A 12,048-nucleotide genomic window follows, 5' to 3' on the forward strand; every position below is an offset into this window, starting at 1 on the left:
CACACACACAGAGAGAGAGAGAGAGAGAGAGAGAGAGAGAGAGAGAGAGAGAGAGAGAGAGAGAGAGACTGTTTAAGATATCAGTGTTTTGAGCCAAACTGAGAGGGGACTGTAGTCAGAATAGTGACATAACCATGTGCGCACACACACACACACACACACACACACACACACACACACACACACACGCACACACGCACACTCGCAATCTCTCTCTCTGTATCTCTCTCTCTCTCTCATACACACACACACACACACACACAAACTCTCTCTCTCTCTCATTCTCTCTCTCTCTTTCTCTCTCTCACATACACACACACACACACACACACACACACACACGCACATACTTACAACACCTGTGGAGCAGCGAACAGGGCAAAATCCTTTTCCCACCTCAGTTTCAAAGGCTAGACTCTTATTTTGATTGATGAGCAGCAGCTCTGCTTGGATCACTGCCACCTCAGGGGCAGGATTGTACATGTCTTGGTCATAATACCATCAATATGTGGGCGGACTGGAGGGAGAAAGGCATGAACTCATTCTCACACTGTATACAAGGCCTGAGGAGAGGCTGAGGCCTCACGCTTAATTTCTTCCACCTCCACAGATAAAAGCCTCCATTCTATGTGCGGTTTTCCCCCAGTGATTGAATTTGGGACCATATCAATAACAATATAACCCCATCATTACGTGCTTCGGTGTTCTGTTAACCACACGTGTTTTCCTTCCGCGAGACTTTAAAGTTTGACAGTTTTGATTAATCTCTATGGTTCGTGAAACACTGTCATGCAATGTGATTATTTAAAGCAGAGCATATGCCGAAACTTTTACCCTATAAAACAATCATATCAACATGATTTGAAGATGCCGTATAAACTGATAAAGTTGCATTATTGATTCTATTTTGAAATATGGAACCCCTCTATAAGGTCGATGGGGAACGCATTAAGACAAAAGACCTCTATTCCCGAGTACACCAGATAACTATAACCGATGGTCATTTCCTATGATGTTATGTATTGATGGCCTCAATAACTGATAATCAGATGGACGTTATGATAATTCCACTCTTCATCAACACCAATAATTAAGGCATTAAAACTTAATTTCGTCAACTGTAATACCCACTGGCCCACCTCTCAATTGCTTCATCAGTTTGTACTATTGACTTTTGTGTTTTAGAACAAATGTTAAACCCTGGCGGCAAGGCAAAGGGAAGATTTTAGGAAGATTTTAATAAAGGCACTACGGCTCCACTCAGCGTGTGTGTGTGTGTGTGTGTGTGTGTGTGTGTGTGTGTGTGTGTGTGTGTGTGCGTGCGCGCGTGTAGGGAGAGCGTGCGAGTGGGGCGCTACTTGCAGGTGGGCTTGAACACAGCATAGCATTGTTTTCAGGGTTCACGTTCGGTGGCGAGCATTGACACGGGGAGACTGTCTCCTTGTTTCGTTTCATCAATGCTACCGGACCCGTACAATAAAGGGTACTGCTCAATAAAGTTAATGACGTCCCACGGAGCATTAATGCCTACAAACCTGACAGATGCATACAAGGAATTAGTCCCTTGGACATCTGTGCGTAATTGCGAATAAAAGATCTTATCTCTATCAGCAGAAAGTAAGCGATTAGGGAAGAGTGAAATGCGAAATGCTAACTAAACAATTCCTCCAAGCTCGAGGGACTGCGAGCACCAGCATGGAGCAGACAGACTGTGCTTACATGCACACATTATTCAGATATATAGGGTCTTGATCGAACCAAGACGTTTACATTCTGAAATTAAATACTAATCCGTTCATAGTCCCGATTATGTGCACAACATCATACTGTCAATTTACACTGGAATATGACCATTCATGATGCAACTAAGTTTACACTGGTGCGGGCTTCCCAATTATTAAACAACTAAATACGCTACTAAGCGGTCTAAAGCTGACAAGCCGTCATGGCGTTATGTTATTTTTGTGGGAGTATTTGTAAACTGCCTATTGATTTTATTCTATCCAAAAACGCACTAGGCCTGTCGATTTCCGATATAATATTAAGTAAGTATTAAGTATTAATATTAATATTAAGTATTAAATATTAAGGAAGACTCTTATCCCCAAAATATCATAATTTTTTTTTGTTCCTCATTTCATTTCAAACAAAGCCTTGTCTGTTTTGGTATAATAAAGCTGATATCTCACCTGTGGTATCTAATAGTGCCCCAAAATGTTGCGAGTCATTAGCTCGACCTAAGAGTTTCTCTGTCTCTAATAGTCCGACTAAATCCGGACTGGACCACGTTTTAAGCGTTCAAGTTTTAAATCGACCAAGACTTTAGCCTTAGCAATTACAGTTTATTTCGACTAGAAGTCCATTCGTGTGCATGTAAACGCTCTCATGGTAAAAAAAAAATAATAATTAAAAAAAAAAAAAAAAAAAAAAAAAAAAGCTTTACAAGATGCCCGAATACACCGTCCCGGTTGAACGAATACGTAGGCGTGAGCCCATGTGTCCAGGGCAGAGTTCAGGGTGTGTCAGTGGCTAAGCCACGCTCACACTGCGAGGCACCAAACAGCAGTGAGCCAGCTTTGGCCGAGGCCGCGAGCTTTTGGAAAGCGCCTGGATCTGCTGGATACAGCGGTGGAATTGCTGTTTGTCAGTGCTACGTAAGCGTCGTGCCCAGACTGACAGCTACGGGCGTCAGCGGCCGCCGCGAGAGAACACGTGTGCCGTTTAGTGCGTGTGGGAAGGAGCAGGGGGGGCACTACATCTGCATCGCACGGCCGCCGGCAGGACAGCTCTCAGGCTAATAACCATCTGAAAGTTCTATGAGTTGCTCCAGCTCACTCTCCAGCCAATTAAAACTCCTGGCCTCAGAGTAGAACTCTCTGAGAGTTCGAGCAAGCGAGCAGGGTAATTTACACTGACGAGCAGAAAGAGCCTCCCCAGTTATTGTTCATCAGTGTCTTGGAGCAAATTGTGCTCTTTCTGGCTGTGAAAAAAAGCAGAAAATGCACTACTCAGCTGTAGTCTCCTTCCAGTTGAGATACCCAGATCCCCTATGACATCTGGAATTCAAGGCATGGCTTTCTTATTTATTGTCCACTGGCTGAAGGTTCATTAGGAGAAGGGAAGGCTGGATAAAATGTTAAACTGCTGCAAGTTGTGGCCATGTTGTAACTAGTGTACTATGACACCTGGTGTCTTAGCCTTCCGGTATGTGGGACATGGGCCAGGTCAAAGCTGAGACATGTTACATTTATGCTTTCTCTAGAACTGCTTTGTCTTTATGCAACAAGGAGCAGGGTTTCAAAACAGCCATCAGTTTCAGTTATAATTAATTCAACAAATTATCCATAGCTTTGTAAAGCCCTCTACAGAAAAAACAGGCACAAGCAAAATTCCATGGGAAAAAAAATTTATTTTTTCAAATAAGCAATATCAGATTTTAGATGTTTTGTGGAACACTATGTCTATCATTTGAATCAGTTGCAAAGGGCTATGCCAGGTTCCTGTGTGCATGGCAAAATAAACATGGAAGTATTATAAACACAGTGAACAGCCATTGTGAGCATGAACACGCAACATAATACTGTATATTGAACAAAAAAAAGAGCATTTAACGCTGTTGCTCATGAAGTTAAAAAAGTAATAATCATTTTGTAAATGCATCGCCAGCCAATAAAGCATAAAATAAAACTGTTGCTGGGTCTCACCATCAGCTGGGGTCATCAATATGGTGAAGCAACACAAATGTGAAAACAGCACACATATCAACTATATTAATGGGAAGAAGTGATGTAAAGTGAACAATAGTGACCACAGTTCTAACCAGACTGGGCCATACTGTTCCGACATGGAGACAGCTTCAAAAATGGGAACAACTGTGAATTGCTAATAATAGGAATGGTCCGAAAGGAAATAATAGGCCAAGCCTGAGGAACTCGGTACTTCATGACATAGGAAAATCCACTTAAAGGTAGGAAACATGTTTTGTTTCAGACTTTGACTGATCATGTTTTCATGCCAAACCAAAACACAAAAATGGCTGTCTGGGTTTCAGGCAATTTTAGTGAGGGTTTAAGTGAAATATATAAAATACTAGAGTCAGCTTTTCCTAACTTGCTTTTTTTTTTAACCTCAGATCTCTCTCCATATTCTCTCAACTAAGCCTTTTTGCACATGCTGGCAGACAATCCAAAAGTGGTCTAAGTGAATGATTGCTGAGTGTTAGCGATTGGCATGATCGACATCAGACAATTAGAGTGTAACCTCTCACAAAGACCGCACACATATCAAAGTAGTGCATACAAAAGTGAAGTCAAGGTTGGCTTGGCAATATAGGTGTTATTATCGTGAAATTCTTCTTTTCAAGAAAAGTGTCCTAGAGAGAGCTGGGTAATGAACTAATGAAGTTCACACACCTGATTTATCAGTCATGGAGACTGTGTGCCAAACCTCAGCACGATATAATTACTCAACCGAAATCTAGATTAATTTGACCCCGTACACAGTTAAAGGTACAGCCCTGTGATATACAGTAATGGATGCAAAAGGTGATTTATGGATATTCAAGTGTAATGAAATGCTATTATTTTAATAATTCTAAGTGCTGGTTACAGATGAATAGCGGTCATCGCTCGTGGTCCTGACTCAATTTTGAGCCAACATGTTTCTCAAGATATTTTCCACCTCCACAATTACAATGGCTGAGCTTCAATTTAGACATCAGTGTTTCAATATATTCAATAAGAAGATGTGTTGGATCTTAAAACATTAAGGGAAAAATGTACAGAACAGTGTTGCCAGCAAACAGCACAAAATAATGGGATACACTGAACAGTGTCTGGCACTTTGGACTTGGCCAGTTATTGTGCATCATCCTCTCAAAGAGTACTGAAGTTTTAGGTTTCAACTATGAAAAGCAAAAAGAAATTAAATGCAAGAATTTATACAAAATGCAATTTAAAAAGACATCTATATACAAAATCACCATTACAAAATTTAATTTCATATTTGCTTCTTAAACAGGGCTCAGGTGAAATTATGTTCTTTAAACTTTATCCACATATTTACATGGTCTCAGTTTTAATGATTTCCTTTCTTTGTGAGATTGTAAATAACATTGACAGGTCACTAAATTATCTAAGAGAAAAAAATTCCAAAAGAAAGGTAACACTGAAAAAGTTGACCTCCATTCTCACAGAGATGCTGTGTGTAATTTGATCTGTAAGAGGAAGTATCTCTGCAATCGTTGCTGCACATAAATACGTGGTGATAAGCAGTCAACAGTTTTACTGCACAGTAAAACTGAGTTAACTTAATTATTCCTCTTTACAAGCAAATGCTTGTCCTTAGTTGATGTGTCTTGTTTTTTTTTTTTGGCTTTTTGAAATAAGCACAGCGAAGAGGCTTTTTGGACTGCTCAAACATTCCTTTCCAAACTCTGGGCCAGACTTGATTTGAATTTATTATCAGTTTCAAACAGAGCCTAACCTTCAACAATTGAAGATTATCATGATTTACCTCAAAGAAATACAAATGAAAAAAAGAACTTTAAAGGTGGTGATGCATCAAACTCTCAAAGGGAGGAAAAACGTTAGTTTAGTCGCCTAGTAACGAGACTGTCATATCTAGGGAGGACAGGAAAAAATGTTGGCAAGGAAAAATAAGAAATATAATGTGATTTTTATCATGGTACTGCTCAAACATGGGCAAAATTAAAATGATTATATCATAACAGTTCATGTCAGAAGTACTCTGTGCTTAAAGAGGTGAAAGAACAATTGTACCATTTGCAATTTGTTTCCCTTCACATTTTCTAGGCTGTGATATTTAAGTTTTGTCTGTTTACCTTGAATTGCGAAAGGGTCGTATCCTACAAACTGAACTGCACAACACACTTTTTTGACTGAATATGATTATTTATAGTCAGATTAAAATCTTAGATTAAAATCTTCACTACTGCACTGTTTGACCTAACAGCCACATTTTTTTTTCAACTTTTGGCTTCTCATTTTGACATGAAGACTCAGGCTTGGTTTGCTACAAGCTAATTAGCATTCCAATGGCTCTTCAGAAGTATTTGTTAAGATAGAACAGCTGTTTTTCCCCAAATGTAAATTTTTTACTTTAAAACACACACACACACACACACGTTGATTTTGACATCATCCGTCATGCTCGTCTGCTGCAGGAAAGCCAATGAATAGCACCTATTAACACTTCCAAGTAAGCCGGAGTCTGCAGCCTATCTTTACTCCTGTGCATTATTAGCAAGCCACGGGCACATTGAGAGCCACGGTGTTCCATGGCTTGCCTCAACCTGCCTGCAAGAGCAGCTTCTGAAATGCAGGCAACTTAGTCATAAATACCGGGCAGGGGGCTGCTTCGACTCATGTACACAAGAGCCTGATTGAAAATGCCACATACATAAACACATCCTAGAGTGTATGATTACCAGCTATATGTAGAAGGACAGTTAGAACCAAACGGTTGTTTACTGTACATGAACATGAAGAGATGGCAGCAATCTGAACAGGGAAGTGAAATATTCACTATAAGAGAACATACATTTTAAAAAGCCTAAAAACCAAACTGCAAATCAATACTGGAAGGAGCAAGTACTTTTTCCATCAAAAATAGTAAGGCAAACATCATATGATTTCCATTTTGTTTTGTTTTTTTGTTTGTTTTTAGTTTTTGTCACCTCCTTGTGCCCTGTTACCTGAGCATTACAAAGGCTCCATATTCAAGCGGACAGTCAGTCCAAAATAGCAAGTCAGTTTTAAGTTAAAAACAGCCTGTTCATTCTTGTGTTGTGTGCGCAGTTGCTGGCCATTGTATTTCTAAAGCCCTGCACCACAAACTGCTTTCTTTTGTTCCAGCTGTTCTTAATGTCGCACTGAGTGACTGTATAGAGTTGCAGGCAACGCAACTTGTGTGGAAAATGAGAACGGAGAAGCCTTAGGCCAGCAAAATGAGAAGCATTGTCTTCTCGCTTCATGCTGGCTGCGTCTGCGGTTCTTCGCCAAACGTCCGTGTCCTGATCTCCTTTCTGAAGCCTCCCAATGTCAGAGGAGAAGGTAGTGAAAGTGGCAGCTCACAAAGAGTTCCTGTGACAGAAGTGTGACACACACAAAAAAAAACCAACTGTTTATTTGTCCCCCCCCCCCCCCCCACCCCCCCTTTTCCAGCATCACACTTTGTAGTAGATGTTGGCTGGGCTTTGTGGTGGCATCTCCTGTACGATATAGACGGGGTGGCCATAGTCCCCGCTAACCTTCTCGTAATGTGGGCAGTAGTTGTTCTCTGTCCGTAAGGGGATGATGATGTCGCTGGGCTCAGAGCCGGCGTTGCCCGTCATCTTGGGGCTGGCCAGGGTGCTGAGGGACAGGGCAGCTGGCCTCGGCTGTGAGGGCTTTCGCGAGCGCTTGCGGATTTTGATCAGCAAGATGATCAGGAAGATGATGAGGATGAGAAAGACGACGCAGCCGGCACCGATGGCCGAGAACACGGTGATCTTGGAGCCCAGGATACCATCCATGCTGCCGTTCTTGCCCTCCTGGTTGATGGTGTCTGTGTGAAATGATGGCAAAAAAAAAGCAATATCCTGTTACAAACCTTCAACCATGGCACAGATAAAACAGAGAAATCAGAAAGAAAAAAGTTGTAAAAAAAGGACAATTGCTTATTTCTGACCAATTGCTCAAAGATGGTGACATGCCTCAGTCAAACAGGATTCTAATATACTGCACCGTGTGTTTTAGCTACACTGTTTATGAACTCTCAACAGCAAAAGTCAACTTAAAACAATGGCTTCTACAGCCATTATTAAAGCTTATCTTGGTGGAGATAAAAGGCATGGATCATGCATAACTTCTGTCACCTAAACACAGATAATACTAAGACTCTCCTGGCTTGGAAACTGCTCCAAGTGCAAAAATTTCCCATCTCTCGCCTGACCCTTTCTGGCCAGAACATTCAATATTACAGCACAGTTCCTAATTATGGTGTCAGGCTCAACTCATCTGAACTCTTAGACTCGCATAAAGAATCCATGTAAAGTCTCTTTATTACTTAAAAATCATCTAAGGGCTCTGTTCTACTTTATCTGATGCAGAAAGGCCTGTCTGTGCTTTTGTTTTATCAAGAGGAATGGAGTGCACTCCTCACTGGAGCTCATGCCAGAAGAACCAGGATATTCCAAATTGTGTGGCCAGGATACTTATGAAAGCATAAAAAGAGGATTGTGACTGTGCTTGGCTTCACATCACTTCTGGAATGCCCTTCTTGATCTGTCAAGGTTTCCTCAGACACTGTTCTTCAAAAATTTTATTAGGCAAACATTTTAAGTTGCAAACAATAAGAGTTCTATGGCACCTTAAGACTGAGATTTACATAAATGGTGTAAATGTTTAATGAAATTTTTATTATCATTACTATTATTAAGACAGCTGTCTTTTCTGAAAGCACAAGCACAAAAATGCTGAAATATGGAAAACATTTTGATGCTCTCTGAATGAGGCAAAAGGGACTTTTTGCACATCTGATTTTGTTTTATCCCTCCGTTGGCTGGCGTCCTGGGTGGACACAGCCTCACAAAAAAAAGAAAAGAAAAAAAAGGCAGCTCTCGTGACTGAAATATGAGAAGAGAAAAAATCTGTTTTTTATACATTCAAAGGGCAGATGCCAGAAATTCCCTTCACCTCAATCCAACCCTGCTGACTGACTTTAATGGCTGCGGATGGCTCTATCTCTGCTTCTATCATCTTTGGAATGTTCCCTCTTAAAAATGAGATGTTACTAAGAGCAAAAATGCCATACCAGTGTTCCCAGGTTGCAGAGGCCCGACCAGGTTGGGGTTGGCAGGATTGGAGCTGGCATCAGGTTCAGGCATGGGGGATTCAGTCTGTTCTGGGTCTGGCGCCACCATGTTGGGATCTGGGGGTGGGTGGTAGGGGGAATAAATGGAGCAACAACAAAAGCCGAATAAACTTTATCTTTGGCTGAACAACAAAGGCAGATATTAACATTTCTCACAAAATCTCATTTGCAGCATTTGTTTGAACAGAGATCAAAATCAATAAATTATGGTTATTAAATATTTCCTTTTTTGAGCCACCTTTCCCCTCTTATGTTTATGACTTGTAAAATGCTTTTTTGTCATAAAAATGCTTGAAAATTTGAAATATTTGAAATATATGAATCTCATATATCCTTTGTATACTGTTTATTGTAGCATATCCATATGTAGTAAATCTAATACATATAATAAGATTTATCTTAAATTACCACAGCTCATATGTCTAAATAGCCTCATTACTGAACACAATATCAAATATCTGAGCAATTTAATGAGTTTCTCTGCCTGAGGCACAGTCTCTTAAATAAGCCCATTGGCTCTGGCTCCCTGGGAAGTGCGGAGGCCTGTGTGAATGCCGACTGCCCTCACCAGTGAAATGCATCACAATTAAGGCGCTATCAGAAGCGCTATTTCATATCTAAATTCAACCTTACAGTAGAATAAACATGGCCAGAATGCCCTCGTTCTGAGCACTGTATTGATCTCGCCACAGCGCAGTGGAGGACAGCGGCCTGACATTATGTATGAACTTTTTATCGTTTTTACTGTTAAAAGGTATAAGATGTCATGAATTCTGGGGATGGGGATGTATGGGGACTGGAATCTGTGAAGAAGTGCATGAGAGAGGTGTTATGCCCAGATGGATCAGGGCCATGACCAGGGTTCTACCAGTTGTGTGTTGCTGCAACTCCTCACAGCGACTCAGACCCCCTTCCAGGTCTTTTTGAAGTGCACATTTTTGGCCAGCTCGAGCCAGAGGTTGGGGGGAGGGATGTTTGTGGGTCAGTCAAATTCAGTCAAAGTCAGTCAAGTGGTAATTGTTATCCCAGCCCGATGGACCTTCAACAAGCTATCAAATCTCCTCTCCTGCCCCCCACTGCTCCTCTTATCTTTGTGTCCCTGGTGGGTCTGGTTGGTGAGTGTGTGTGTGTGTGTGTGTGTGTGTGTGTGTGTGTGTGTGTGTGTGTGTGTGTGTGTGTGTAGATAGGGGGCACCACTCGGCTCTTTCTATTGTGGTTTTGTTTCCTCTGTGGCGGCCTTGCACGTGGAGCAGCAGCGGTCAAGACGAAGGGAAGTACATCCGGCCCACACCGAGGCTAACCACGGTCAGCCCACAGTCTCACAGCCTGCTGGGGATTCACAGCCTGCTGGGGAAGGGCTGATGACTCTGCTGTCAGGAGGGGTCTGCTTTTCCCATATTCCATCCAAATTCCCTTCTGCATGATGGAAACACGCACCTGGTTCTTCTTCTTTCCACCATCCCATCCCCTTTTCTCCCCATCTCATCTCTTTCTCTCCCCTAATTATTCATAGCCCAGACGCCACCTGGGGTTCTGGGGTTCTCGCCTCATTGTCTTCGCGACTATCCATAATGCAGTGAGGGGTAGGGCTCAGAGAGACGCCTGTCTAGGGCAGGAAGCCATTGGTGTGCTCAATCCATCTGCTGTGCCCGCATTTGGCATGAGCCTGTGATCCATGCAAGCAATCACACCAGGCTACTCGACTCGTCTTCTCTCGCTGTGGCGGAATGGCGCCCAGGGACCGGGGTGGACTGGAGAGCAAGAGCGCAGGGCTGACACCTAAATGCGGGGTGACTCCGACTCTGACACTGTCAAAAGGAAAGTAATATTTTTACCATGCTGCCTCCAGCCATGTCTCTAGCCCAGAAGGGCTGTGGCCCAGGCCAGCAAGCCAATGAGCATAGAGGAAGTTCTGGTCCCTCTGATCCCTTCATTTACTATAATTCCTCGGAGAGACAGACAAGTTCTGCATATGAAATGGGGCTTAAATAATTCATGATAATAATCTGTGCGTTAGGAGTCATATGTTGTCAAGAGCATGTTTGATTAAAGAGCTTCACTGTAAACAAGGCAATCATTAAAGATGCCTTGAGGGGTTATAAATAGTGGTTTTATGTCGTAAAGCTGACATTTTTGCAAGACTGGAGTCACAAGGCTGCTTTACATATGCAGGGAGGGAAGCCAGCTTATAGGCTAACTGTAAATTCCTGCGCCTTGGGCCGACGGAGTTTATGGACCGCAGCTTGTTAAACCTGGTTCCTACACCGAGGTCGCAGCTACTCATTTGAGAAACGTTCATTATCATTCATCCATTTCAAGGACTGTGGCTGGCTCCCAGTCAGCAATGCCTTCTTGAGCACATAGTTCTGTTTTGTAGATTTGCGTGCCAGACCCTAAACACGCAATTAAGAAATCCTGGTAGGCAGATGTTTTTGCCCCTTCCCTGCTGTGTCTTTTTAGCATCAAGCCTCCAGAACAAGAGGAGAATGACAAGCGCCTACTGTAAACGGTTTGTTGTCAAATTTTCTGAAGTGGAAGGAATGTGATTTGGACCGGAAGTATCTAGTAGTGTGTTGGCTGTTTAAGTGACAAACGCTGCTGCTGCAGCACAGAGCACACAGTGGTAGGACACAATGCAAAGATCTTCCATTGATTTAAATTTTATCTGAGCAGCGTTTCATAATAAATATTTTTCTTGAAGCAGTTGACAAGTGGAATTGTCAAAACATGGCCCAAAATACTGGATTAAAATTTACAAATTAATTTTCATGGGTGGAGTGTAACAAATAAAAACTAGTTATTAAACTTTTTATATCACAAGTGGCACCACACTGCCAGAATGCCTAGTGCTCTCAGTTCCAGTGCACTGGATGGAAATATGAAGTGCAATGTAACAGCACTGTTATACTGCCCTCAGTCTTGCTGTGCTGGCGTTCACTCACCCTGCCCGACCTTCATGATAACCTTCATGGAACGGCTCCTACAGACACCTCCTTCCCTGTTCTCCAGGCCTTCTAGAGATCCATTGGACGTGGCTGTGGGTTGGGGAAAAAGGGGATAATGGAGCATGAACAACAGGGCCGAAAGCCGGACATGAAGTGCCAGTTATGTGTGAGGCGGCATTGTGAGACGTCACAAGTTGGGGGCAGAGCCTATCTCTCTCTTTAATGTCAT

At 42.3% G+C, this 12,048-nt stretch overlaps 1 protein-coding gene across 1 annotated transcript in view; it reads right to left on the bottom strand.

The window, feature by feature from the left end:
* Positions 1 to 3,389: 3,389 nt before the first annotated feature.
* Positions 3,390 to 12,048, bottom strand: part of LOC113574187 (ephrin-B1-like) — a 44,581-nt gene continuing 35,922 nt past the window's right edge. Inside the window, exons 3-5 of the mRNA XM_027004937.3 lie at positions 11,817 to 11,909; positions 8,815 to 8,931; positions 3,390 to 7,566 (exon numbers count right to left, since the gene is read on the bottom strand). Of these exons, the coding sequence (XP_026860738.2) occupies positions 7,187 to 7,566; positions 8,815 to 8,931; positions 11,817 to 11,909 (590 nt within the window). The 3' untranslated portion in view covers positions 3,390 to 7,186. The remainder of the gene's footprint in view (positions 7,567 to 8,814; positions 8,932 to 11,816; positions 11,910 to 12,048) is intronic.

The sequence above is a fragment of the Electrophorus electricus genome, chromosome 16, assembly GCF_041902795.1.
Source record: "Electrophorus electricus isolate QZ-2024a chromosome 16, ASM4190279v1, whole genome shotgun sequence".
Taxonomy (NCBI): Eukaryota; Metazoa; Chordata; class Actinopteri; order Gymnotiformes; family Gymnotidae; genus Electrophorus; species Electrophorus electricus.